This window comes from Saccopteryx leptura, chromosome X, assembly GCF_036850995.1.
Source record: "Saccopteryx leptura isolate mSacLep1 chromosome X, mSacLep1_pri_phased_curated, whole genome shotgun sequence".
In the NCBI taxonomy this organism is placed as follows: domain Eukaryota; kingdom Metazoa; phylum Chordata; class Mammalia; order Chiroptera; family Emballonuridae; genus Saccopteryx; species Saccopteryx leptura.
Window position 1 is genome coordinate 10,927,953 of NC_089516.1, and position 23,071 is coordinate 10,951,023.

The window sequence follows — 23,071 nt, forward strand, 5'->3', positions numbered from 1 at the left end:
CTGCAACAGAGAGCACACAGAATGAATCTTCCTTCGCAGACAGTTTATGATTGCTTTAGAGCTCCCGCCACATCTTTGAAAAGCGTCCATATCTTCATTAACTAGGGAGCACACTCATCTCTCTAGGTACACATACATGTTAGAGACACCTCCCTAATATATACAAGCACACCCGTGTGATCAGCTGTGCACGAAGAGCTGCAGTTTAACAGATGATTTTGAGATAAACACCGATGATGTAATGACTAAATAGCCAAATGGGGTTAAACAGAGTATTTTTAAGCCTCATACTCAGCTTGTATGTTTAGCCTTCAGCAGACAAGAGATTCATTTCACATTGCTATGTCAGACAGTTAAGATATGTGGAGATTTGAGTTCAGATTCAAATAGGTAGCAGAGAATTACTTTCTTTTAAGAAAAAAAAAAAACAAAACCCTGTCACATTAGAATATTCTATGAAAACAGAAGGGGGCCATCCGAAAACTGTAATTGAAAAAAAATTTTAAGTTAAAAAACAAAACTCTCTAACAATTCTTCTGAAAGAGCCCGATAAGAGGAACAGCAGTGAGTTTACACAAGAAGGTCATTACAGTTGTCTCGCTGTCTCCCCTCCAATCAATGGCACTCCCTTTCCTCCCAGCTCTTCACCAGTGAAGATGAAATAACTTGCATGAATGCTCATTGGGTCCAATGTCACTTTCCCCAATCAGCACATGCCTGACCTGTGACCTCTCCTAACTTCTAGCTGTCAGGAGGAGGGAATGCTGATGATTCGAGGGCTGGGTAAATGGAGCACTTGTTGGAAACAAGCATCCTCAAAGGTGACATACACTCTCTCGATGTCCACAGCACCTCTGGCCACCTCTCTCCTTTGGAGAGGCCAAAGGAGCCCAGTGAAGGTGCTTCCTGGAGGAAGCAGGCCTGCAGCTGTCAATATGGCTCTCCATAGAAACATAGCCATATTTAGCCTGGTTACCATGGAGAAAGCAGGCACCATGTCTAACTCTAGGATCTGTGCAGTCTTGGAGTCTGGTTGGGATCAATAATAATTCAGTAAATCTCAGTCTCACTGGGCATTTGATTCTTGACCTCACTTGTCTAAGCTGTCTAGACTTTAGTCCTACGGTCATCTGGTCCTCCTCCTGCTCACCACCAGATTACCAACACAACCTCCAAAACAAGTAAGAGGGGCAGCCCAGCACACAGGGGATTCAAAATAAACGAGACATCACTACAGGAAGGCAGCTTTAAGAAATGAACAACTCTGTGATATTTGTAGATAATTCAAATGTGTCAAATGCACAGAACAAGGAGTTTCTCTGAAGCAGGACGAGGGGAGGGCAAGAGGAAGGATGCGGCGCACAACATCACCGTGTGGAGACACGTGGTGGCTGATGCCCTTGGCAGAATGCACTGTGTGCCTCTGAGGGAGGGCTCCAGAGCCCCTGGGGTGTCCTCTGGAAGCCATGCGGTGACCCTGTATGCTGGTCAGTAGCGCCCTGGGGGCAGAATAGGGAGGCAGCCTGCTCCCAGGAAGCTGAGGGGTTTTGCCCCAACTCCAGGGCCTACCTAGTTTTTCCTGAGAGGAATGCTCTCTGATTCAGCCAGAAAACACCATACCTGCAATACACCACTCACTCACTCACTCACTCATCCAACCAATGAATTTGCTGAGTGCTTACTGCATGCAAGTACTTTGCTGTCATGGGCCAAACAGGGTTCCTGCTTTCAAGGAGATTATAGTCTGGTATGGGTGCATGCCTTTCATCAGACAGATTTGCTAGCATGAGAAAGCATCACAGTGATGCCAGAAGAGGCAGCATCACCAGGACTAAGCTTTGTTGCTATTCACTAGCAGCCCTGTGAAGGCACTGAGAACCTAAGGTCTCCTCCGAAACGGTCTTCCCTGTCCTTCTTACTGGCCAGAATTCTTAGGAACTAGTGAGAAAAGGCTGGAGAGAAGCTGCCTGTGGGACTGGTGAGGACAAGGGACAGCAACAGAGAAGGCACCAATGGCCACCCATCTGAAGTAGATTCTGATGGCCTGTGATACAAGTCACTGGGAGAAGTCATGCTCTGTGCTTCCTGTGGGTTTAGGATTATCCAGCAGTGAGACTATTTTTCTTCTAACAGGCTGGACCTGTCTGTCCTAGCCTCCCTACCCCCCTCACCTCCAAGGAAGAGATGGGAAACTTCTCAGTGCTTCCCTGCCCTGCTTCTGGCATGTACCTCAGCTTAGGTGCCAGCTCTCATCTCCTCTGCAGAACTTCACTCCTCTCCCTGCCTGGGGATGGTTCTAGGCCTGCTCCTCCCCTGGAACCTTTCCGCTCAAAGTGTGAGGAGGGGACCTCACCAGGGCAGGACAGCACCCAGAGGCCCCTGTTCCTCCCACAGACGGCCAGAACTCCAACTCGCGGAGCATTTGCAGTGCCAGGCACTCTGCGGAGAACTTTCCATGCATTGCCTCATTGAATCCTCAGAACAACCCTACAAAAGGGGTTCAATAATTATGCCCATTTTATTGATGAGAAAAATGTTTCCACAGGAAGGTTAGAAAACTTAAAGTGCATTGAGGCTGGGACTAGAGTTTAGGGTCAAACCCAGTCTCCTCCCTGTGGGAGCTGTGAGGGCCACAAATACTTCTTGTATTTCATTTCTTGGCAGAGAGGCCCCTACAGCCTCCTGTTCAACACTCTGCTATGGTTCTTTTGTTACTGGACTGCTAGGAGGTCTCTATCCTCTCAGACTACTTCCAGTTACCCATCCACCCCACCCTGCCTTCCATGTGGGTGGGAGGGTACATCAGCATCCACGAGTTCCAAGGAGGCCATCAGACCCCCTGCCAGGGCCTCGAGTCTCTGTAAACAGAGCCATGGCTAGATGGGATGCAGGACAGGGCACGCACAATGCAGTACGGATGAACAGTGTGCCGCACTTCAGGGGCAAAAGGTCAAAATCTCACTTCCACCTTCTCACACATGACAGCTTTGGACCTGCCTGATGACTCAGCCAACATGGGCTTTTTTTTTTTTTTTTTTTTTTTTTGTATTTTTCCGAAGCTGGAAACGGGGAGAGACAGTCAGACAGACTCCCGCATGCGCCCGACTGGGATCCACCCAGCACGCCCACCAGGGGCTACGCTCTGCCCACCAGGGGGCGGTGCTCTGCCCCTCCGGGGCATCACTCTGCTGCAACCAGAGCCACTCCAGCGCCTGGGGCAGAGGCCAAGGAGCCATCCCCAGCGCCCGGGCCATCTTTGCTCCAATGGAGCCTTGGCTGTGGGAGGGGAAGAGAGAGACAGAGAGGAAGGAGGGGGGGTGGAGAAGCAAATGGGCGCTTCTCCTATGTGCCCTGGCCGGGAATCGAACCCGGGTCCCCCGCACGCCGGGCCGACGCTCTACCGCTGAGCCAACCGGCCAGGGCCCAACATGGGCTTTGTGAGTACCCCATCCCTAGAGACCCAGCACCTGCGGAGAATGCCTTTCCCCCAGCACTGAGTCTCGGCTCTCCACCAGGTACCAGGTGGAGCTGGGCTAAACTAGCAAAGGAAGCAGGAGCCTGCTTTTGTCATGTACCCTCCCACCTCCCAGAAAAGCTCTCCCTCTCTTTCTCTCTGCTCCTCCCCATCACTGACCCCGCCTGCAGGCACCTTCAGGTAGGGGTAAGCAGCTGGGCAGCCTGAGTGCACCCAGTGTGGGCAGAGCATGCCCTGAGAGTAACAGCAGCTCAGGGAAAGATTCAAAGGTAAGAGTCTCCCCAAGGATGAGCTGTGAAGGTCGATAATGCTGGGGGAGAAGGCCTGCCCTAACTGATTAGCGCGGGGTGAGGAGTACGCTAAGAACTGAGTCAAATCAAGGAGCATCTCAAAAGCCACCAACTAGTGCTCAAGCAGAAGGGGCAGTGATTTCTTCAGTGGTCACAGGGAACATTCTATTTAGGTTTTTGAAACATTGCAGATGGATTTAAATGAGGTGACCCACCCATTCCCCTGTCCGCATTATCACTGGGGGTATGGACGGGTCAGTAAATGAGGCAGTGTGGCCAGTGGGAAGTGGGCAACCTGGATCTCCAGGGGGCAGGAGACCCTCACCCTCTTGGGGTTGGGGTCTAGCCTAGTGCAGGCCACAGGCCACGCCAGGTGGAGACTGGGGAAAGGCCTGGGGCCCAGGGCAGGGGGGAGGTGATGAGGGACTGTCCGGGGCAATGGCTGGGCTGGGCTCAGAGACCTGTGGGGTCTGAACCCCTCATCTTCCTGTTACAAAGAACTAAGTGTACCAGGGGTGGGTTATCACAGGGTCTGCCCCTCAGTCTGGAGTCCCCCTGGGCCTTTGCCCTTAGCCAGCCAACTCCTGCTCACTGTTAGACTTTGGGGTCTCACCCTCTGAGATCTCCCCCAACTCGCTGAGTTCCCACAGGACCCCAGTCTACCCTTGTCTAGTTCTGATCCTCCCCTCGTACTAGGATTGCCTATTGTGTCTTCCAGAGGGAAAACTGTCTTACCACCTCGTATTTCTATCCGTACCTGTGAGAAGCAGGTGCTCAGTAAATAGCTTCAGAATTGAGAGCATCAGTGAATATCTAGGCCTCTCTGAGCTTGGTGTTCCCATGGCCAGCCTCCTTGTCACAGGCCCACCACTTATGGAATCATGGCATGTTAAAGCTGGCAGGGGTGTTATAGCTTACATCTGTCCTCTTCCTGCCTCCTTTTACATGTGAGGAAACTGCGACCCCAAAAGGCTAACGAAAACTCACCTGAGGCCAGTTATTAGAGATGTCACAATGCTCATTGTGGAAAGAGCAGAAGGCCAGGTGCAACAAAGGATAACGTGGCAGCCACCTACCTTCACCAGCCAGTGGGAGCCTCCAACGAGACAGGAGATGCAAAAGCACTTTGTGTACAGAGAGGAGCCCGCTGGGGGTAAGTGCGAACGAATTCATCCTGGGCTCCTGTTTCTCTGACATACCCAGAAAAGGAGTTACAGTTGTGAAGAAGCCAACCTTGGGCCTAACTGCAGTCAGTGACCCGCCCCACTTCTGTGACCCAGCAGGCACCTCTGCCAACTGTGCCGCCTCTCCGACCTCCCGCTTGCAGAGCATTGCCTGAAGCACTCACTCATTCTACCCTCGGGCCTCCATACAAGTGGACGTTTTTATAATGAGGATTCATTTATGACTTAATTTTAAAAAAGTGAAAACCCTTGACCACTCAGATAATTTAGACTATTTTCCAGGTCCTAGAGTCCATCTATTGTCTTGTGGGCATTTAACATTAAGTCTCTCTCATATACACATGTATGCTCACAAATAACCGAATATCATCACCCCTGATGCCCTCAGCCATATCCTAAATGATCCCCTGGGGCCTCCTGAAGGGCCTGCACCAACTCAAAGTGAAGGGAGTTCCGAATGTGACTGTGAACCCCACCCAGACCCAAGGCAGTATCCCTGAGACTACTTCAGGCAAAACCTGGTTTCTTAGCGAGAAATTTAGACAATAGCCCTAGGCCTGTTAGGAGCCTCTCACCGAGGTCCACATCACATTCTGGAAAGGGGCTTGATTTTATTTTGTGAATTGTACGCATTTTCACCACAGAAGAAAACTATCAAGACAACCACAAGGCTCCCATAGCAGCAAGTGCTCCTGAGAAAGTGTTCTGGAACTGGGTACTTAGTATGGAGGGTAGGGGTTAGTTAACTTCATAGCAACTCAAGGCAGTAGCCATTGCCTCCTTGGGGGCGCTGTGAGGACCCTAGGACTACTGGAGTGAGGTCTCTGGAAGGTAAACGCAGCCTCAGGAAAGCCATCTGAATGAGTTGGGTTACATTGGACAGATTGCACCCCCAGGACCCGGCTGCTGTAGTGCAGGCTTTGAAGTCTCCTCCTCTGGCCTCCATCCCAATGCAGGAGTTCCAGAGAGGCTGGGGCCCTGGCCCTGCTGAGGATGCCACCTTCAGCTCCAGTGGCCTGTAGATATGACCTGCTTTCTTCTTCCACTGAAATAAACCTCATTTAGGTTTTATCTAGCAAGATAAATTTATCCCTCTAAATCATTTTTTAAGAATATAGATTCTGATAAGTCTCTGAAAATACGTGTTTCCTAACTGTAGAATCAATAGCTTTGCTTTTTGTGGAGACTGTAGGCAGCTATCAATCATTTCACGTCAAAATTGGATCATCTGTGTCCTTGAGGCTCGGCGTGGGTTCCTTGGAGCAGCAGCAGCTTCCCGAGAGCTTGCTCAACACTCAGATTCTCAGGCAGTGCCCAAACCTCCCAAACCCGAACCTGCATCTCAACAAGCTCCGTGTGATTTGTGTGCACGTCAGAACCTGACAAGGACGAGCACTAGTTCCCAAACTTGGCTGCACATTGGAATTGCCTGGGAGCTTTCAAAATTACTGATGCCTGGGTCCCACCACCAAGACTGATTTATGGTCTGGGGTGCAGCTGGGCATTGGAGTTTTGGGGGTCATTTGGGTTCTTTTTAATTTCCTGGGTGATTCTAATGTGTAGTTAAGTTGGGACCCCTTCATCCAAAGGCCAGAGAACAGCCCTGGCTGGTGGCATGGTGGATAGAGCATTTTCCCAGAGCGCTGAGGTCACCAGCTCAATCCAGGGTTGTTGGCTCAACCCCAAGGGTGCTGGTTCCAGACCAGATCAGGAAACATATGAGAAACAATCAGTGACACTACTAAGTGGAACAATGATTTGATGTCTCTTTCCCTTTCCCCTCCTTCATTCCTCTCTCTCTGTCTCTATCTCCCTTCTTTGCCTTCATTCCTCTCTCTAAAAGAAAAAATAAAAAGAAATAAAAACAAGTAAAAGAAGAAACAGCAAAGGCTACAGCACATGGCAGCTGGCCAGCTAACCTTCTTCTTTGTGGCTGACCTTTTTTTTAACTTTATTTAGAAAATTAAATTTAATGGGGTGGCATTGATCAATAAAAGCACATAGGTTTCAGATAAACATTTCTATAGCATTTGAACTGATTGTGTTGTGTACCCATCACTCAAAGTCAAATCACTATATGTCTTTCTTTACTTCCCTTCCCCAACCTTATCCTTCCAACTTCCTCCCCCAGTAACCACTTCACTTTTATCTATGTTCATGAGTCTCATTTTAAAATCCCACCTGTGTGAAATCATATAGTTCTTAGCTTTTTCTGATTTACTTATTTCACTTAGTATAATATTCTCAAGGTGCATCCATGTTGTCGTAAATGGCCCTATGTCATCATTTCTTATGGCTGAGTAGTATTCCATTGTATAGATGTACCACATCTTCTTTATCCAATCCTCTACTGAGGGACACTTTGGTTGTTTCCATGTCTTGGCCACTGTGAATAATGCTGTGATGAACAGGGGGGCACATGTGTCTTTATGTACCAATGTTTTCGAGTTTTGGGGGTATATACCCAGTAGGGAGATTGCTGGGTCATATGGTAGTTCTATTCTTAATTTTTTGAGGAACCACTATACTGGCTCCTCAAATGGCTATCTCAGTTTACATTCCCATTCCCACCAGCAGTGACCTTACTTCTTGCTTCACAGAAAAGACCATCTACCCTGAGCTCCCTCAACTTGCCCCCGGCCTTACAGCATCTCCCCATGTCCCTACATCCCCAGGACAAAAATGAGATGTTTCTCTCTTCAAGGCTGACCCCTACTAAGAAGCCTACTCCTTTCCAACCACACTCTTTTTTGAGTCTACTTTCTGCTTTCAATCCTATAATTCAGCTAATACCCTCAGGGAATGACCTAATGACTAAGAGTTAAATAAGCAAAGCATAAAGTTCGTCCTTTAATACAACACGGATATGGTTTTACCATTCAGGACCTGACATGCACTAAATATCTAAGAGGTAATTCCAGCTGGGTAAAAAATGGTTTTGCTCTCTCAATAGGGTGTAATAATTATCAATTATTTGCTCAAGTGATTATATTTTCTGAGATTTAAACATCAGCACAGGGCCCTTCTACTGAAGCTGTGAACATAATTACCACATGAATGTCTTCCCAAATTGTTTAAAATACACAGAATACACAAACTAGTCACCCACCTTATGGTTGATGGCCTTTTTCACCCAGATATCTACACAGCCTTCCAAAAGGAATATGACCTTTAGCCTTTCAAAGGTTAGCTTTGAAAATGAGCTCCTGAACATGTTCCTTAATTTATCAAAACAGTGGTGACCACATGGTTTATGAACTGAGTCTTACCTTCGTGAAGATGAATGGTGGCTGTGGGGAAGCTCTACCAGAAAACAGAGTGTAAATCTGAGCTGTGATGTCACTGGTGAAAAGTGGAAGAGGTGCACAAGTCAGACCGGAAGTGGTGGGCCTGAGCATCATAAACTGGTCATCAACACTCGGGAACACCAAGGTCTTCCCAGAAAGTCAGGTAAGGTAATCAGGACTGCCATAAAACTTGGTTATATTCATTTTATAATGTTATCCTTTTTACTCCTATTTTCTATTTTATAGCATATGTAATACATATAAGAAGACATATAATTTAATAATGTGTAAGTGTTGAGGGGATGTTTGGTTTTTTTTTTTTCTGATAGAGTACAAGAATGAAAAAGTTGCCACTCAGCCAGAGAGATGACGCTCTCAAGGGCCGGTGAGAATTCCAGGGTCTCCCTGCCTGAACAAGTCCTAGGGTCACTGGCCCCATTCACCCTCCCCATTTTTCAGAGCAGGAAGCTAAGGTTCAGAGGTGAAGTGAGGCTCAGAGGTTGTAGCATTCACCCACTCCAGACTGTGTTCCTTCAAAAGCCTGGTCCCTCATCCATGGCTTTGGTTTCAAGTGTCACCTGAGCCTAAGGGGTCCCTTGCTACACCTTTATGTTTACCAGCATTGAACACCAATGTATGTGAGATGGTCTGATTCAACCATCACAATGTCAAACAGTTTAATAGGTGAGGTTCTTGATTTTTTAAAAATGAAATAAACCCTTGAGTCTGTGATAACTAATAGACAAGTGCTTGAAATAGAAGAAATGAAATTCAAAACACACATACACATGGGCTTTTTATGATGGTGGGAAAAACACTTTATGTCCCTGGGACTCAAGTTTCTTCTTCAGTAACATGGGATCCCGCCCTACTCTCGTGGGGTAGAAAGTTAAGTCAGGCCTCCCAGGGGTGAGTAATGCCTGCTGCGGAGTCAGACCTGGCCTTCTTGTTGCGGGCTACGATGGCTGGGTAAGTGGGGGCATTCTGGGATAACTGGAGGGAAGGAGGAATGTGCACAAAGGGGTGGGAGAAATGACAAAACTGGGGTGGATCCGGTTAGGCCCCTCCCACAACCACTGAGAAGACTCCATTCCCCAACCTCCCGAATCTGAAGGCCAGGCCACAGGGGAATGAGGGGAGCAGCTTGGAGGGAGGGACCAGTAATGGTGGAAAGGGAGGTGCTGGCGAACTGACGCAGGTTCTTCTGGGAGTTCTGGTTCATCTTTAAACCAGGCCAGGGGGTGAAGGCTGAGAGGAAGGAAGAAGGTAGGATAGACCTCTTCAGCTTCAGTCAGAGCATGGTTTTCTTTTCTTGGGACTCAACTTCCCATAGCACAACAGTCTCTGTGGGTTGAAGACATTCGAGTGTTGGCAAACAACCCACTATGTGCCAAACATACCTATTATGTGCTCTCTGCGGGGTCTCAGGGCTGGGCCTCACCAAGTAAAAAGGGTTGTGCAAACCTGGTTATAAAGAGAGACAATAAAGCTGGGTAAATGCGAAGAGTACAGGGAAAACTTGACAGCTAGAAGCAGCAGCCCACAGGCCTGGTTTTCTGCTGGGGGTCTTGACTGGGTCCACCAGAGCACAAAGGGACCTGGGGACTTCTCCGCCTCCTCTCTCACCCAGGTGGACAGCGTGGTCGCGCTTCCTATCTCATTTCATATTCCTGACGATCTCCAGCCTGCCCACAAAGGGCCTATGGCGGGCCTGGGGCCTTGCAGGCTTGTGTGCAGGGCTGGATGGAATAGGGAACCAAGTTCACACCCTCTCATTTATTCTTTCAAAAACTATCTGAGGCATTTTCTATTCCTCCACCCTGGCACTGTTTTCTCCGAAGGCTTGTTGCCTTCTCTCATGGCTCAATTCCCAAATTATTGACCAATCGACATTCTGCCAGTGTTCTCTGCTTCTAACGGGGCTCCTTCGAGGCCCACATTTCCTGCCGAGGTAAAGGAGTAAGTCTCTAAAAGAAGAATGTCAGGCCCTAGACAGCAGCGGAAAAACGGTATGAGGACCTAAGATAGAAAAGAAATGCTTATTCTCCAGAGAGGGCTGCCTTGGAAACTAAAAGAAAGGAGTGCCCTCCTCAGGTCCCGGTGCACCGCACAACAGGAGAAAATCATGAACTGCTGTGGGTGGCAGGAGACACTCACCTGGACAGGGGCTGGGAGAGTCAGTGAGTATCTGTCCCTGCATCCAGCTGAGGCCCCACAGCCTCCAGCTGGACACATAGAACCCCAAACACCCTCAGGTGCTGCTGCCAGAGCAGCCGTCTTGTCCAGGATCACAGGTCACGTTTGAGGTCTCGGGCCAGGGTCTGTCATCTTAAAAAGCTATGGTTTTTGGCGATTTTTCTGGCAAAAAGAAACCTCTTAAGTATGGAACAAACAGCGGGATAAGACCTACCTCTGGAAGAGAAAATATGTCTAATTAGATTGAGATACAAAGGTTACATTTTTGTTCTGGGAAAGGGCTGTTTATAATTCCGTGTCATTAGCAGGACATTTTCCAGAGACTAGTGTGCCAGAAATAGACCCTCGAAGGGGTCATTGCAAGGCAGTGGTGTAGCTTTGTGAAGTACAAAGGACTGGAGTTTGGATTTTCCCTTTCTTGTCGCTAGTGTGGGCCTCTCGCCAATCACTGGCACGGAAACAGTGCCAGGCTCACCCTTGGTCCTTGGTCCCCGTGAGCATGGTCAGAAGCACAAGTTTTGAAATCAGACATGCCTAGGTTAAAATTTCAGCTCTGCCTACCTTTGCTAGCTGTGTGACCTTGTGACCTTGGGCAAGTTAGTTCTAAGCTTCAGTTTCTCTCTGTACAAAGTAGGGATTTTAAAAAGACTTGGGGAGGTCGTAACACTTGTAGGAAATAATCTACTTAAATACTTGGCACACTGCCTGGCACTTGTAAAGTGTTTAGTAAAACATGGTCATCATCACCATCATCATTGTCATTGTCATGTCACCAAAGTCACTGTCATCATTATCAGATTCACGGCGTGAATTTCTTCTGAGCATCTTAAGTAGCATTACAAATGCTCCCAATAGGTTCCTACATTCAGTTCCCAAGTTAAAACCCTGTTCAAAGATGCATTTGTAAATCAGCTGCTAAGAACTGGAAAAACACTTTTCATAGAATTAATGTTATATACCTAATGGTGAGGTTTCCACACCAACTCACTTAATTTCCAACATAGCTGAAATACTGAATGAACATCTGCATTGAAAATAGAAAGCCACACTGTTGCAGTATCAGAAATGGAAGACAATGGGAAAACAAATAAATACAAACATCTATGTATTTCTCATTTGGGCTGAAAGGCTAGGGGAGAAAGAGGTGGCCAGAGCCTTTTGTATCTTGACTGTGGCCTAATGAGCATGTAGGGATCCAGAACAAGTCTCCCCAGAATGTGCCAACCTGGTGTGCAGATTATTTTGCACTAAAAACAAAGTCCAACAAACTCAAGAAGAGATTTTTTTAACCTCCTATATTATCGGCCTAAAAATAATCCGATAGAAACACCTGCTTCAGGAGAGGAAGCTCACTCAGCGTATTTCCCTCGGCACAGAGGACATAAGTAGCAGACAGGGAGGATCCAGCAAGTCTGTTAGATGCCCCGTGTCCCAGTGTTTCTGGGCAGCCTGGTAATTTGTTGACCAAAAAATTTGCTCTCTCATCTACCTGTAAATTACCAGTTTTCCCATAGAAGTCCCAGACCCCTTCCTCCTTGTCCTTAGTCCAGAATGGCATATAAGCCCCAACGACCTAGTGCATCCTGGGGGTCTCATATTCTTACGGAAGCCACACGTGTACATATGTAATAAATTCAGTTATTTTCTCCTGCTATTCTGTCTCGTGTTAATTTCATTATTAGATCATCCAGAGAAAACTAAGGGTGGGAGGAAAAGCATTTTCCAACCCCCACAAGCATTTGTAAACTTTGGAAGTGACCGCTGATTGGCTGTGATATATAATTTCACTCCAGATACTACAGTTTTCCTTCTGGTTGTTGACACAAGGGCCTAAGTAGCTCTCCTCTCCTACTCAGCACTGGGCTTACGGTCATTTTTTTTTTTTCACCTACAAAAGGAAAAAAAGACAAGGGACAGGTGAAAGAGGAAAAGAAGAGGGTAAGGACAAGAGGGAGAGAGCACGGAAAGAGATTTTCTAAGATAACTGGGCAAGAGTTGAAGAAGGGGGAGAGATGATTAAAAAATATCTGTAGGTCCAAATGAGGAAGAGGCGGCTCAGCTGGAAGTGTGATAAAACAGGAACAGGAAAACTAGGAGGAAAGCATTGAATGAGCTTTATTCAGCTGGCCACAAGGGGACGCTGCTGAGCTACAACAGCTTGGTTACTACACTGTGATAGAGGGAGAGGAGAGACTGGAGCTTCTGAGTAGAATGAAAATGTGGGGATAATATGAAATTGTTCACCAGCAATTGAGGTACATAAAGAAGGTGACCCAAATTTGGGGAATGCTTCTCCCGTGCTTTAAAGCCACCAAGCACATTCACTTGTGACTTGGCTGTGCTGTCAGTTTTAGAAATAAAACAGGTTTATCTTCTCTTGGTACGTAACCTTCATTTTTGGCTACCTCTCACCCCTCCTTGGGCAGTTAGAACTGAGTTTCTCCCATCAAAATTGGGTTTTCCAGAAAGAAGCTAATAAAATTCTGATATCTATGACTGATAGGTTCAAAAATTGTTTCCTTTATTAGTATAATAAACATAATTCTGTCAGTGATAAAGCTGTGGACAAAGAAATGAAACTCTGAGGGATTTCAGATTCCAATCATGGGGAGGGGCCTGCCCAGCTGTCTTGAAATCTCACCATACAGACAAGAGCCTACAATTACAACCAAGTTCAATGGTTCCAGTAAAAGAATTGAGGTTCAAAAAGGGGGTGTGGCATAGCCTCAGCCTTTAAGCACTCACAGCTAAGAGAAGAAATGAATGCAAGGTAATTCTTCATTTCCTTATAGACCCAACCCACAAGTAGTTACTGTTCACACACCTGGACCCTCATGAGTGTGTGCCTCCACGGTCGCAGGCATCCCCAAACTACGGCCCGCGGGCTGCATGTGGCCCCCTGAGGCCATTTATCTGGCCCCCCGCCACACTCCCGGAAGGGGCACCTCTTTCATTGGTGGTCAGTGAAAGGAGCACTGTATGTGGCAGCCCTCCAACGGTCTGAGGGACAGTGAACTGGCCCCCTGTGTAAAAAGTTTGGGGACCTCTGGTAGAGATTTTAGCATATCTGGAACTATCCTTATGTCATGGTCCTTACCCTGTTACTTAACTGGGTACCTCCTGCAACTCTGGTTTCTGTCTCACCAGATTACTATGCAGAAGTTACGGGCTCTTGAAGGATTGTATCTCCAGCCTTCCTGCATGGAACACATGCTACAGTCACAATGGGAACTTAGCGACCATCACCAATAGCGGTAGACATGGTGGGAGGGGGGGATGAAAGAGGGAAGTTTGGTTTTTAGGAAATGCAACTGGCTAGTTATCTTAGTGGGGTTTCCCCGTGGAGTGGTTTGACTGAAAGTAGTTTATTAGGGAGATCACAGAAGACACCCAGAGGAATAAAGCAGTGAGACCAGGAAAGGACTCAGTTCCACTGGGGCTGCCGGAAGACAGTGGAGAACACATGCTTTGCAGTTAGCATGTTTCCCCAACCCTCACCCATTGCTGACCAAGGGCTGCTCCTGGAACGTGTGTTAATTCCTTGGCACTTCCAGCTAGCCTAGAATGCAAGCCTAGTGTGCTTCTGGGGGGAAAAGAACAAACTTGGGGAGAGTCGCAGGTATTTGCAGTAAGCAGTTTTGGGGATATAGAGGTTGGTCTGATGGGACATAGGGTGGAGTACGGACCACATCTGCTTTGCACCAGCCATGCCCTGAAAAGTTCTAGTGCTTATGTGAAGACACAAATGTCACCAGTTCAGGCCACCATGACCAGATGTTTCCCCAACAGCTGACATTTTCTATGACCCCTGTGAAGAAGACACTCTGTTATTTGTATCTCCAAGCCTGCTAGGACAGAAACCAGAGTTCCAGGAGATAGCCAATTCAGGAACAGAGTAAGTAAGGACCATGAAATACCATGACATAGGACAGTTCCAGATATGCTAAAATCTCTGGACCCTGGAGGTGCACACTCATGAGGTTGCTGGTGTGTAAAAAGAGACATCAACTCACAAGAAACGTGCCTCAGGATCCCATAAAGAGCCAGGCATGCCAGGAGGCCAGGGATGGCTTGCTTTCCAAAGCAAAAAGGTCCAGAGATAAAAAGCTTGGCTAATGTGTTCCTTTGCTAGAATATAACAGGGGCCTGCGAGAAAGTTCTTTTAATCATATTTGTGCTGGCTAGAATGCAAGCTGCCCCTGGCATGAGTCACAGAAGAAGATTCTCTTCTGGTGATCTTATGTTCTAACTCAGGGACCAAAAAACAATCAACATGCACCCTTGAACATAAATAAATAATAAACATGCATCACTTCACTTCATCAGCTCAATAGGGCCTAAAAATAATAATTATTATAACCTCTACCCAAGACATACACAGACAGTGCAGGAAGAAGAGGGTGGAGAGTGCTCATCTTTTAAACAGGGAGCTTGCTTTCTGGAATTGTCAGAAGCACTCCTCTGCCTGAGACAAGCAGAACGATGCACTCCGAAGAAGCTTAGGGTTAGTGAGTCTTTTGAGGTCTGATAAATTCACTATATTTATTATCTAAAAGCAAGTATGATGGTTGCAGCTAATACAGCATCATCAGTGCAAGGTTGGGACGGGGCAAGAAAGAAGCTGTTGTATAACATTTGGCTAGTGGACAATGAAGATTATAGGTGTTACTTCGTATTTTCTTTGGGGGTGAGTTCTCCTGGAATGTGTGTGTGTAAACACATACACACCCACAGTGGATGAGTAGAATGGAGGCCACCTATTGTCCCTCCAACACGTGAGGTGGATCCCCAAAGCAAGGTTCATGGTGATTCTCCTTTGTCCTCGCCAGCTCTACCTCTGAGTTCAGTCATTAACCCCTCCCTTTTTATTTTTTGTATTTTTCTGAAGTGAGAAGTGGGGAGGCAGACAGACAAACTCCCACATTCGCCCGACCAGGATCCACCTGGCATGCCCACCAGGGGGAGATACTCTGCCCATCTGGGACATGCTCCACTACAACTGGAGCCATTCTAGCGCCTGAGGCAGAGGCCATGAAGCCATCCTCAGCGCCCAGGCCAACTTTGCTCCAGTGGAGCCTTGGCTGTGGGAGGGGAAGAGAGAGACAGAGAGGAAGGAGAAGGGGAAGGATGGAGAAACAGATGGGTGTGTCTCCTGAGTGCCCTGGCCGGGATTCAAACCCAGGACTTCCACACGCCAGGCTGATGCTCCACTGTTGAGCTAACTGGCCAGGGCCCAGTCATTAACCCCTTATTCCTGGAGGTGACATGTGAACCGGGCCTGGCCACAGGGGTAGGATTTTAGCAGAGATGATGGAATGCAGGGGAGTATCTGGAAGCACAGGAAGAAAGCGAGGAAAGGTGTGGGGACGGGCCAGCAGCCTAGGAGGCTGAGGCACAGGGCTGAGGAGGGCTTGAGGGGAGACAAAGTGCTGTGAACGTCAGAGGGGTGTCTGGCTCTTCCAAAGTATATTAAAAGTTACCCCTCAACAATGACCCTTGTGACCCAACACAACTGTGTGAACAAGAGGAGGCCATGATCTAGTACTGGGGAAGCTGGGAGGAACAGAAAGGCATTAATTGGCAGGGCTGTGCTAGCTCCCCCTGTCTCTCTCCCTTTCTCGCACACACTCACAAGATATTAATAAACTGTTCACTAAGATTTACTTATTATGTGCCAGGCACCCTGCTTGGTATTTTACATTCATTTTCTCATCTCAGTTTCTGAGCAACCCCAGAAGATCACTACCACCTTGGTGTGAATTGGCTTGTTGGTTTTTTGTTCTTTTTTTTTTCTTCCAGGAACAGAGCTATGAGTCCCCAGAGAATGGTTGTTTTGACGAAAGGGAAGGAAGGAGTTTTCTAGAATGTGAACAACATTCAGTGAAGGGAAGGCAGGTCTGGGGGAGGTGAGGAAAAGCTAGGGCAAAGGTTCTTGGCTCTACATCTGGAGGCAGGTCAGGATACAGAAGGTAGGAATGGAGGAAAAAGGGGGAAGTGTCTTCTTACCTCTGACCAGGGACGAGAATTCCTTGCCCTTCTGTAGCTGGGGCAGGCCCAGCCCTGAACCTCCCCTCTCCCATCACACAGCAGCCAGCCATTACCCTGAGCAACACAGGTACTCTCATTTCTTCTTGGAGCCCAACACAACCTTCCTACACCTCTGGACCAGCTCACATCCCAGTCAGGGCTTCACTCCCAGCCATCCCAGGAATATACAGGGTGGGCCAAAAGTAGTGTTATAGTTCTTTGTATGGAAAAATAATACAATAATTAATGAATAATAATACAAGAATAAATTCTGCATTTCATGTACTCAACAACTGTAAACCTACTTTTGTTACACCCTGTATTTCATCTGTGGCTGTCTGGCTGGCTGTTCACCATGCCTATTTCCTCTTCTGCCTGCACTACATTTTCCAGCCTCCGTTGCAGTTAAGGGCGGCCACGTGCCTGAATCCTAGCCAACAGAATGTGGGTGGAAGTGATGTGCACCACTTCCAGGCTTGGCTCCTACAAATCTTTCTTACATGGTGCTCTGATCTCTTTCTCCTTCCCTCAGCTTGATGCATAGGGACCTCTTGGAAGCCATCTGTCGGAGATAGAGGATGGAAAGGCCTGCATACCTGCATCATCTGTGAAGGAGATCCACTGGCCAGGAGGAACCTCCATTTTGGGCTTTCTGTGAATGAAGAATAAACTTCTATTGCGTTTGAGCCATGGTACACTTTTGATTTGTTTGCAACAGCAGCAGCTAGCATTGCCATAACTGACGCTGCACATTAACTGCTGGAGAGCACACTGACTGCAACCTCAAAGTATCCTGAGCCCTACCAGTTGAAAACCAAACTGCGGTAGCAGACCAGGTGCCCAGAGCCCGATTCTGAGCTTCCACGTGCTAACTTTTCCACACTAAAAGCATTGACATCCTTGGCTGTTCTTCCTGATTTGAATAAATTCATTAACATGGGACCATGACCATTCTTTGCTTGGTTCCTGCATAAATAACCACTGATTCTATTACATTGGCATTCACAGAGCTGGTAGGCTTGCGAGAGGGCAGTGGGTGTGGAGCTACCTTCACAGAGAAGGAGGAGGCAGGCCTGTTAGAGCCTTCCCCTCCCCGCAGCTCTGCAGGCAACCCTCGTCTGTCTGAGTGGGTGGGGGTGTGGGAGGGAGAAGCAGAGCCCTGGCACAACACAGACAAGCAGACCCTGGAGACCTGGCATCTGGCCAGAGGAAACTGCTATGACCACAACACCCCCTTCTCTCTTTATACCCTTGGATGTTTTGTTCTTTTGCAGAACAGGGAGGCCTGGGATTTCTGCCCTTTCCTCAGCCACACTGGAGTCTTTCTAGGAAAGGTCCCTGTGGATTTTCCCTTGGGGGCACTCACCGTGTATGGCTCAAGGTCCTGGGCCAACTTTTCCTTGGTGCCCTCTTGATTTTCTAGGCAAAAGACTACCCATTCAATACTATCCTCCCCTTCCACCAACTGCTGAAGTTTCACCACTAGCAAGCTCTTGCCTTGTATTCAAAATTATTGCCCTCTTTCTGGGTTCCTTTCCAAAATACTGATCTGTGTAAAGACAGCGAGTCATTGCCACACTGGAGTGAATTGATAAAATACTGATCTGTATAAAGACTTCAGGTCATTGCCACATTGGAGTAAATTGATCAGAGAACACTTTCTATTTAGTAGGGGTTCCAGCACCTCGAGTGGGAACATTTTCTATTTGTGCCTTAGATGAAAGCTCTAACCTCATCAACCAGCAGAGTTCCACTTATCGCTTCATTTCCATCAATACTTGAAGGCTTGGCTACAGAACACAAGGAATATAAAATGTTCTTTTGATGGGGAAATGGTTGGCTTGCTAATTAGCATGCTAACTGTAGGGAATGGGTAAAATTAGTGATACTCAAGATGTATTGATAGCTAAAATATTTCAGAGGCACTCTGCATTTTGTGTGCATAGGGTTGGAGAATCCAGGAACACCACAGCCAGCACTCCAAGGATGATTCTGATACTTGCTACCTAACTGGTTCCATTCCTGGTAATTAATTGCTTTTGGAGGCTTCTGGTTGCCAATGTCAACTAAAAGGTAACAAAATCCTGCCTTCAAAATGTTGTCATATCTGCTTTGAGTGGAACTTTCAGACCATGGATGGTCACAGCAGCTGAAAAGACAGCCAGCTAGGACTCCCCAGGACAGAATGGTGAGCTGGCCTGTGCCTGCTGGCTACCTGCATGTCAGATTTTCATGGTCTGTGGGTGTGTGGCACAATTTGCCCTAAGACTGGCTGTCAGTGTGGCTCTGAGCTCCCTGTGAAGGAGCCCTCTCCTCTCCTCTCCACTCTAACTTTCTGGTGGGCATCCTTCTCTTGCCCAACCTGGCACACTGGGGCTCTGGCTTTGAGGTTGCACTGAAGCAACCTAGACAGTCCTTGGTGCTGGCAAGACTCTGCTTCAGGGACAGGATGATGAACAGAAACATCCCGTCTGTAAAATTGTAACACTTGGCTTCCACCCCTATAGAACCTTTCCAGTGTCTGAGCTGGCATTGACTGACAGGCTTGAAAATTCTTAAAAATGTCCTTTAAAATAAAAAAGTAAGTAATCACATCACATCCATTAGAATGACTAAAATTAAAAAGACTGTAGCACTAAAAATCGATGAGGATATGGAGCAACTGGAACCCTCTCTGGTACACGGTTAGTAAAAATTTACAGCCGCTGCGGGGACCTGTCTGGCAGTTTCCAGTGAAGTCAAACAACTGCCCACCCTCTAGCTTTGCAATGCTACTCCTAGGTATCTTTATACGAGAAATGAAAACATCCTCACAAAAACTTGTACACAGATGTTCATAGCAGGCTGTCATAAGAGCCACAAACTGGAAACAACCCAAATGTCTGCCAACAGGTGAATGGATAACATGCTGTGTAACACCCAACAGCGGACTTCTACTCAGCAATAAAAAGCAGTGAACTCCTGCCACATGCAATGACATAGATGAGTCTCAAAAACACCGTGTTGAGCGAAAGAAGCCAGATACGAAAGTGTGTGTGCTATAAGATTTCATTGAGGCAAAATCCAAAAACAGACCAAAAACCTTGGGAGGGTGGGTGAACACACAATATAATGTACAGAAGATGTGTATTATAACTGTGCACCTGAAACCTGTATAATTTTATTAACCAGTGTCACCCCAATAAATTCAATTTAAAAAGGCCAAAAATGCATAATGACAGGAATCATAAAGTGCTTGCTCTGGGGAGGGGGCATGAGGAAGAACTTTTCTGGGGCAATGGGAGTATATATAGCCTCTTTCAGGTGGTGCTTACACAGGTGCACACAATTGTCAAAACTAATCCACATGACCACTTAAGAATCATTTTATGTTATATTAATTATCCTTTGATTTAAGAAAAGAGACATTAAAGTATTATCGAACTGCAAAAAAGAAAAACACATCCAAAGTGGTTGGTTCTATGTGCCTGCATTGTTCACTGTAGCCAATTCTGAGCGTTTTGTGTGTGGGTGGAGATGGAGCAAGGGGGTGCAGGCACCCCCAGGGCACCTGCTAGGGGCCCTTTATTTCAGGTACAAATGAAAGAGCAGCACAGTCAGCCCCAAACAAACAAACCCTCAATGAAATAAAAGAACAGAGGCCCCAAGGAAAGCTGGCCCAAGAGTGTGGGAGAGCTATCAGGCTTTGAGCCAAAACCACTTTCCAGGAAATGGAAATATTTTTGTGTTTGGGAAAGGGGAGGGAGTAGTAAGGCAAGCAAGAGCCAAAACGCATTGGTTTTTGGACAATTGCTGCCCAACTAAGGGGCCCTGGGGGTAGGCTTCAAAGTGCTGCTACTGAGACCTCCTCAGTGGGTACCCAGGGTGGGGCACCTAGAAAAGCCCCGGCTAGAGCAAAAGTTGGAAGCTCTTTAAGGACAAAGGTCTCCTATTTTGCAAGGTGCAGGAGAACCTTCTATTTTCCTAGTAAGAGGCCTGGCAGTCCCGCCCATTTGCCTTGTTTAGCCTGCAAACAGCACAGGGCGCCTTTCTGAGGTCCTGGCATCGACTTGAGCTTGTGAATCAGGCAGCCCACAACAGACCCCAGCTCTGCCCCTTCAGAAAAGAAAAGCAAGGGGCTAGATTCACATGGCCTCCTTTTTTCATTTTACAGAGACCATCTAGTACAACCTATTTTTCAGGTCCCCTGTTCAAGGCTGTGGGCATCTTCCATGACAATGTGCTGCCCCCTAGGCCCTCAAATGTTTTCACTTCCACAAAATGCCTACAAGTGGCTTTCAAGTAATGAGATGACAAATCATATATTGAAATGGTGTTCCTCCAAGCAAAAGCTCTTTACTAAAAAAAATAAAATAAAATAAAGATTATTTAAAGACTAATTAGGATTCTGACTTTTTTTGTGTGTGTGACGGAGACAGAGAGAGGGACAGATAGGGACAGACAGACAGAAAGAGAGAGAGATGAGAAGGATCAACTCTTCGTTGTGGCACCTTAGTTGTTCATTGATTGATTACTCATATGTACCTTGATTGGGGGGCTACAGCAGACCAAGTAACCCCTTGCTCAAGCCAGTGACCTTGGGCTCAAGCTGGTGAGCCTTGCTCAACCAGATGAGCCCATGCTCAAGCTGGCGACCTTGGGGTCTCATACCTGGGTCCTCGGCATCCCAGTCTGATGTTCCATCCATGGTGCCACCGCCTGGTCAGGCAGGATTCTGACATTCTTTAATAGCCCTAGGGCCTTGTCAAAATCTGTGTGAATATTTTCAAGTGTTTTTCTTATCAAGGATATGCTAGCCACATTCTTTGAAATTTGAGTTGAGCCTGACCTGTGGTGGCGCAGTGTGTCAACCTGGAATGCTGAGGTTACCTGTTGGAAACCCTGGGCTTGCCTGGTCAAGGCACATACGAGAAACAACTACTATGAGTTGATGCTTCCCACTCCTCTCCCCCCATCCCTCGCCCCGGTCTTCCTTTCCTCTCTGTAAAATCAATAAATAATTAAAAAATTAAAACAATAAATTTGAGCTGAGTGCTATCATCACATAAGTAAAAGCAAGAATTTTTCTTAATAACCTACAAATAATTAAAAAATATATAACTAGTAGAGACATAATTTTGCATGTATTTTAATGCCATTCCTTCAGTTGAATGAATGACAAGAATTCTTCTAATAATGTGAATGGAAATAATAAGGTTGGGGTGTGAAGGCTCACCTCTCCTGTCCTTTCTTCTGAAACTCTGAGCTGGGTACAAGATAAAGCCAGGAGAGAGTGTGGAAGGACACTGGGGTAAGTCTGACCTGCATTCCCTTTTAAGCCTTCAGGATAAACGGATTTCTGAAATATCTTTTCCTCTTTGATTGGCTAATCCCTTCCTTTCAGGAGGAGATTTCAGCCCTCTACTCTGCACCTGGTCTATGGCCACAGAGCCACAGACTATTTGCATCTTGTATCCCCACACTGAGCTCTGATACAACTGCAGAAATGATGTTTTAAGAGGTCACAACTGCTGACTCCCGAGAGCCTCTGACTATCCTGGAAGAATAAGCAGATGAGAAATTCTACGAATTTTTAAAGAGGCGAAGTCAGGCTATTCCTGAATCACGCCCAGGCTTTTCTTCGCCTCTCACTTTTCTCGAGAGGAGAATTCTGAAAGGGTGCAGACGTAGCAGTGCTGACGGCAGAGAGGCCAGACATCTTTTGGCACAGGTAAGAGTCATCTGCTTTTAGTTACTAAACTGTGTCTTCACAAGACCAAGACAACTTGGTCCAGTGGATCAACTAAAGTGACTCAAATTATTGGCTGAGAAGCTGTTGACAGATGCCCTTGCTAAGCTCTCTGTCTTAAGCCACTCTTCACCATTGTGAAAGCAATGGGGTGCTGGTAGAACTCATAGGTGTACCCTCACTCCCTTGGAACCTGAACAAAAAATACAATGCATAAGCAGAACAAATCCAAGATAAACCCTTCCAACTTGTAGAGGAGAGCCCTACTAGATGCCCAGCTCAGCCACGGACTAGATGTGGGAGAAGAAGCAAGTTCCTTCACCTCTCTATGCCTCGGTGTGTTCATCTGCCCAGTGGGATGGTAAAGGTATATAAGTTGCAGGGTTGTTAACTGGAGTAAGTGAATTAACATGCAAAACACTTAGAACAGTTCCTGGCACACCCTTAAGAGCTCAACAGGGGTTAGCTATTGCTATTATAATAAAGATAGGGAGCTAAGGGAGCCTCACTGTGAAAAACTAAATACGGTGAGAATTTCATTTTTAACTATAAGCAATAAATAAGATGAAAAGAAGGTGCTTTTTCTTCTCAGCATTTTAAAGCCTGGCATGGCGCTGGCCTCTCATGGCCCACTATAGACAAAGTGTGCAGGGGAATAGTAACTGCCATCAAACCTGAAGTGACAAGTTTAAGGTCAATAGCACAGGCAGTAGGGACCCAGTGGAGGGTTTTCATCAGCCCAGATCCCCCGGGATAGATGGTGGGGATGGACAATCAGCTCAGGCTGTACTAGAGACTCAGCTGGGATGCTCTGAAAGATCCAGATATCCAGGCCACCCCCAGACCAATGAAATCAGATTCTTCCATGGTTGCCCGGGCATCAG

The 23,071-nt window shown here is 47.0% G+C and overlaps 1 protein-coding gene across 3 annotated transcripts in view; it reads right to left on the reverse strand.

Moving 5' to 3' along the window:
• RAI2 (retinoic acid induced 2) overlaps window positions 1-23,071 on the reverse strand; it is a 71,870-nt gene that overhangs the window by 1,970 nt on the left and 46,829 nt on the right. The window contains exon 1 of one of the 3 annotated variants that reach the window (XM_066356278.1): window positions 17,056-17,094. The exons of the other annotated variants lie outside the window; for them this stretch is intronic. Within the exon in view, the coding sequence (XP_066212375.1) occupies window positions 17,056-17,064 (9 nt within the window). The 5' untranslated portion in view covers window positions 17,065-17,094. Of the gene's footprint in view, window positions 1-17,055; window positions 17,095-23,071 lie in introns of those variants that run through there. 3 annotated transcript variants of the gene reach the window in all.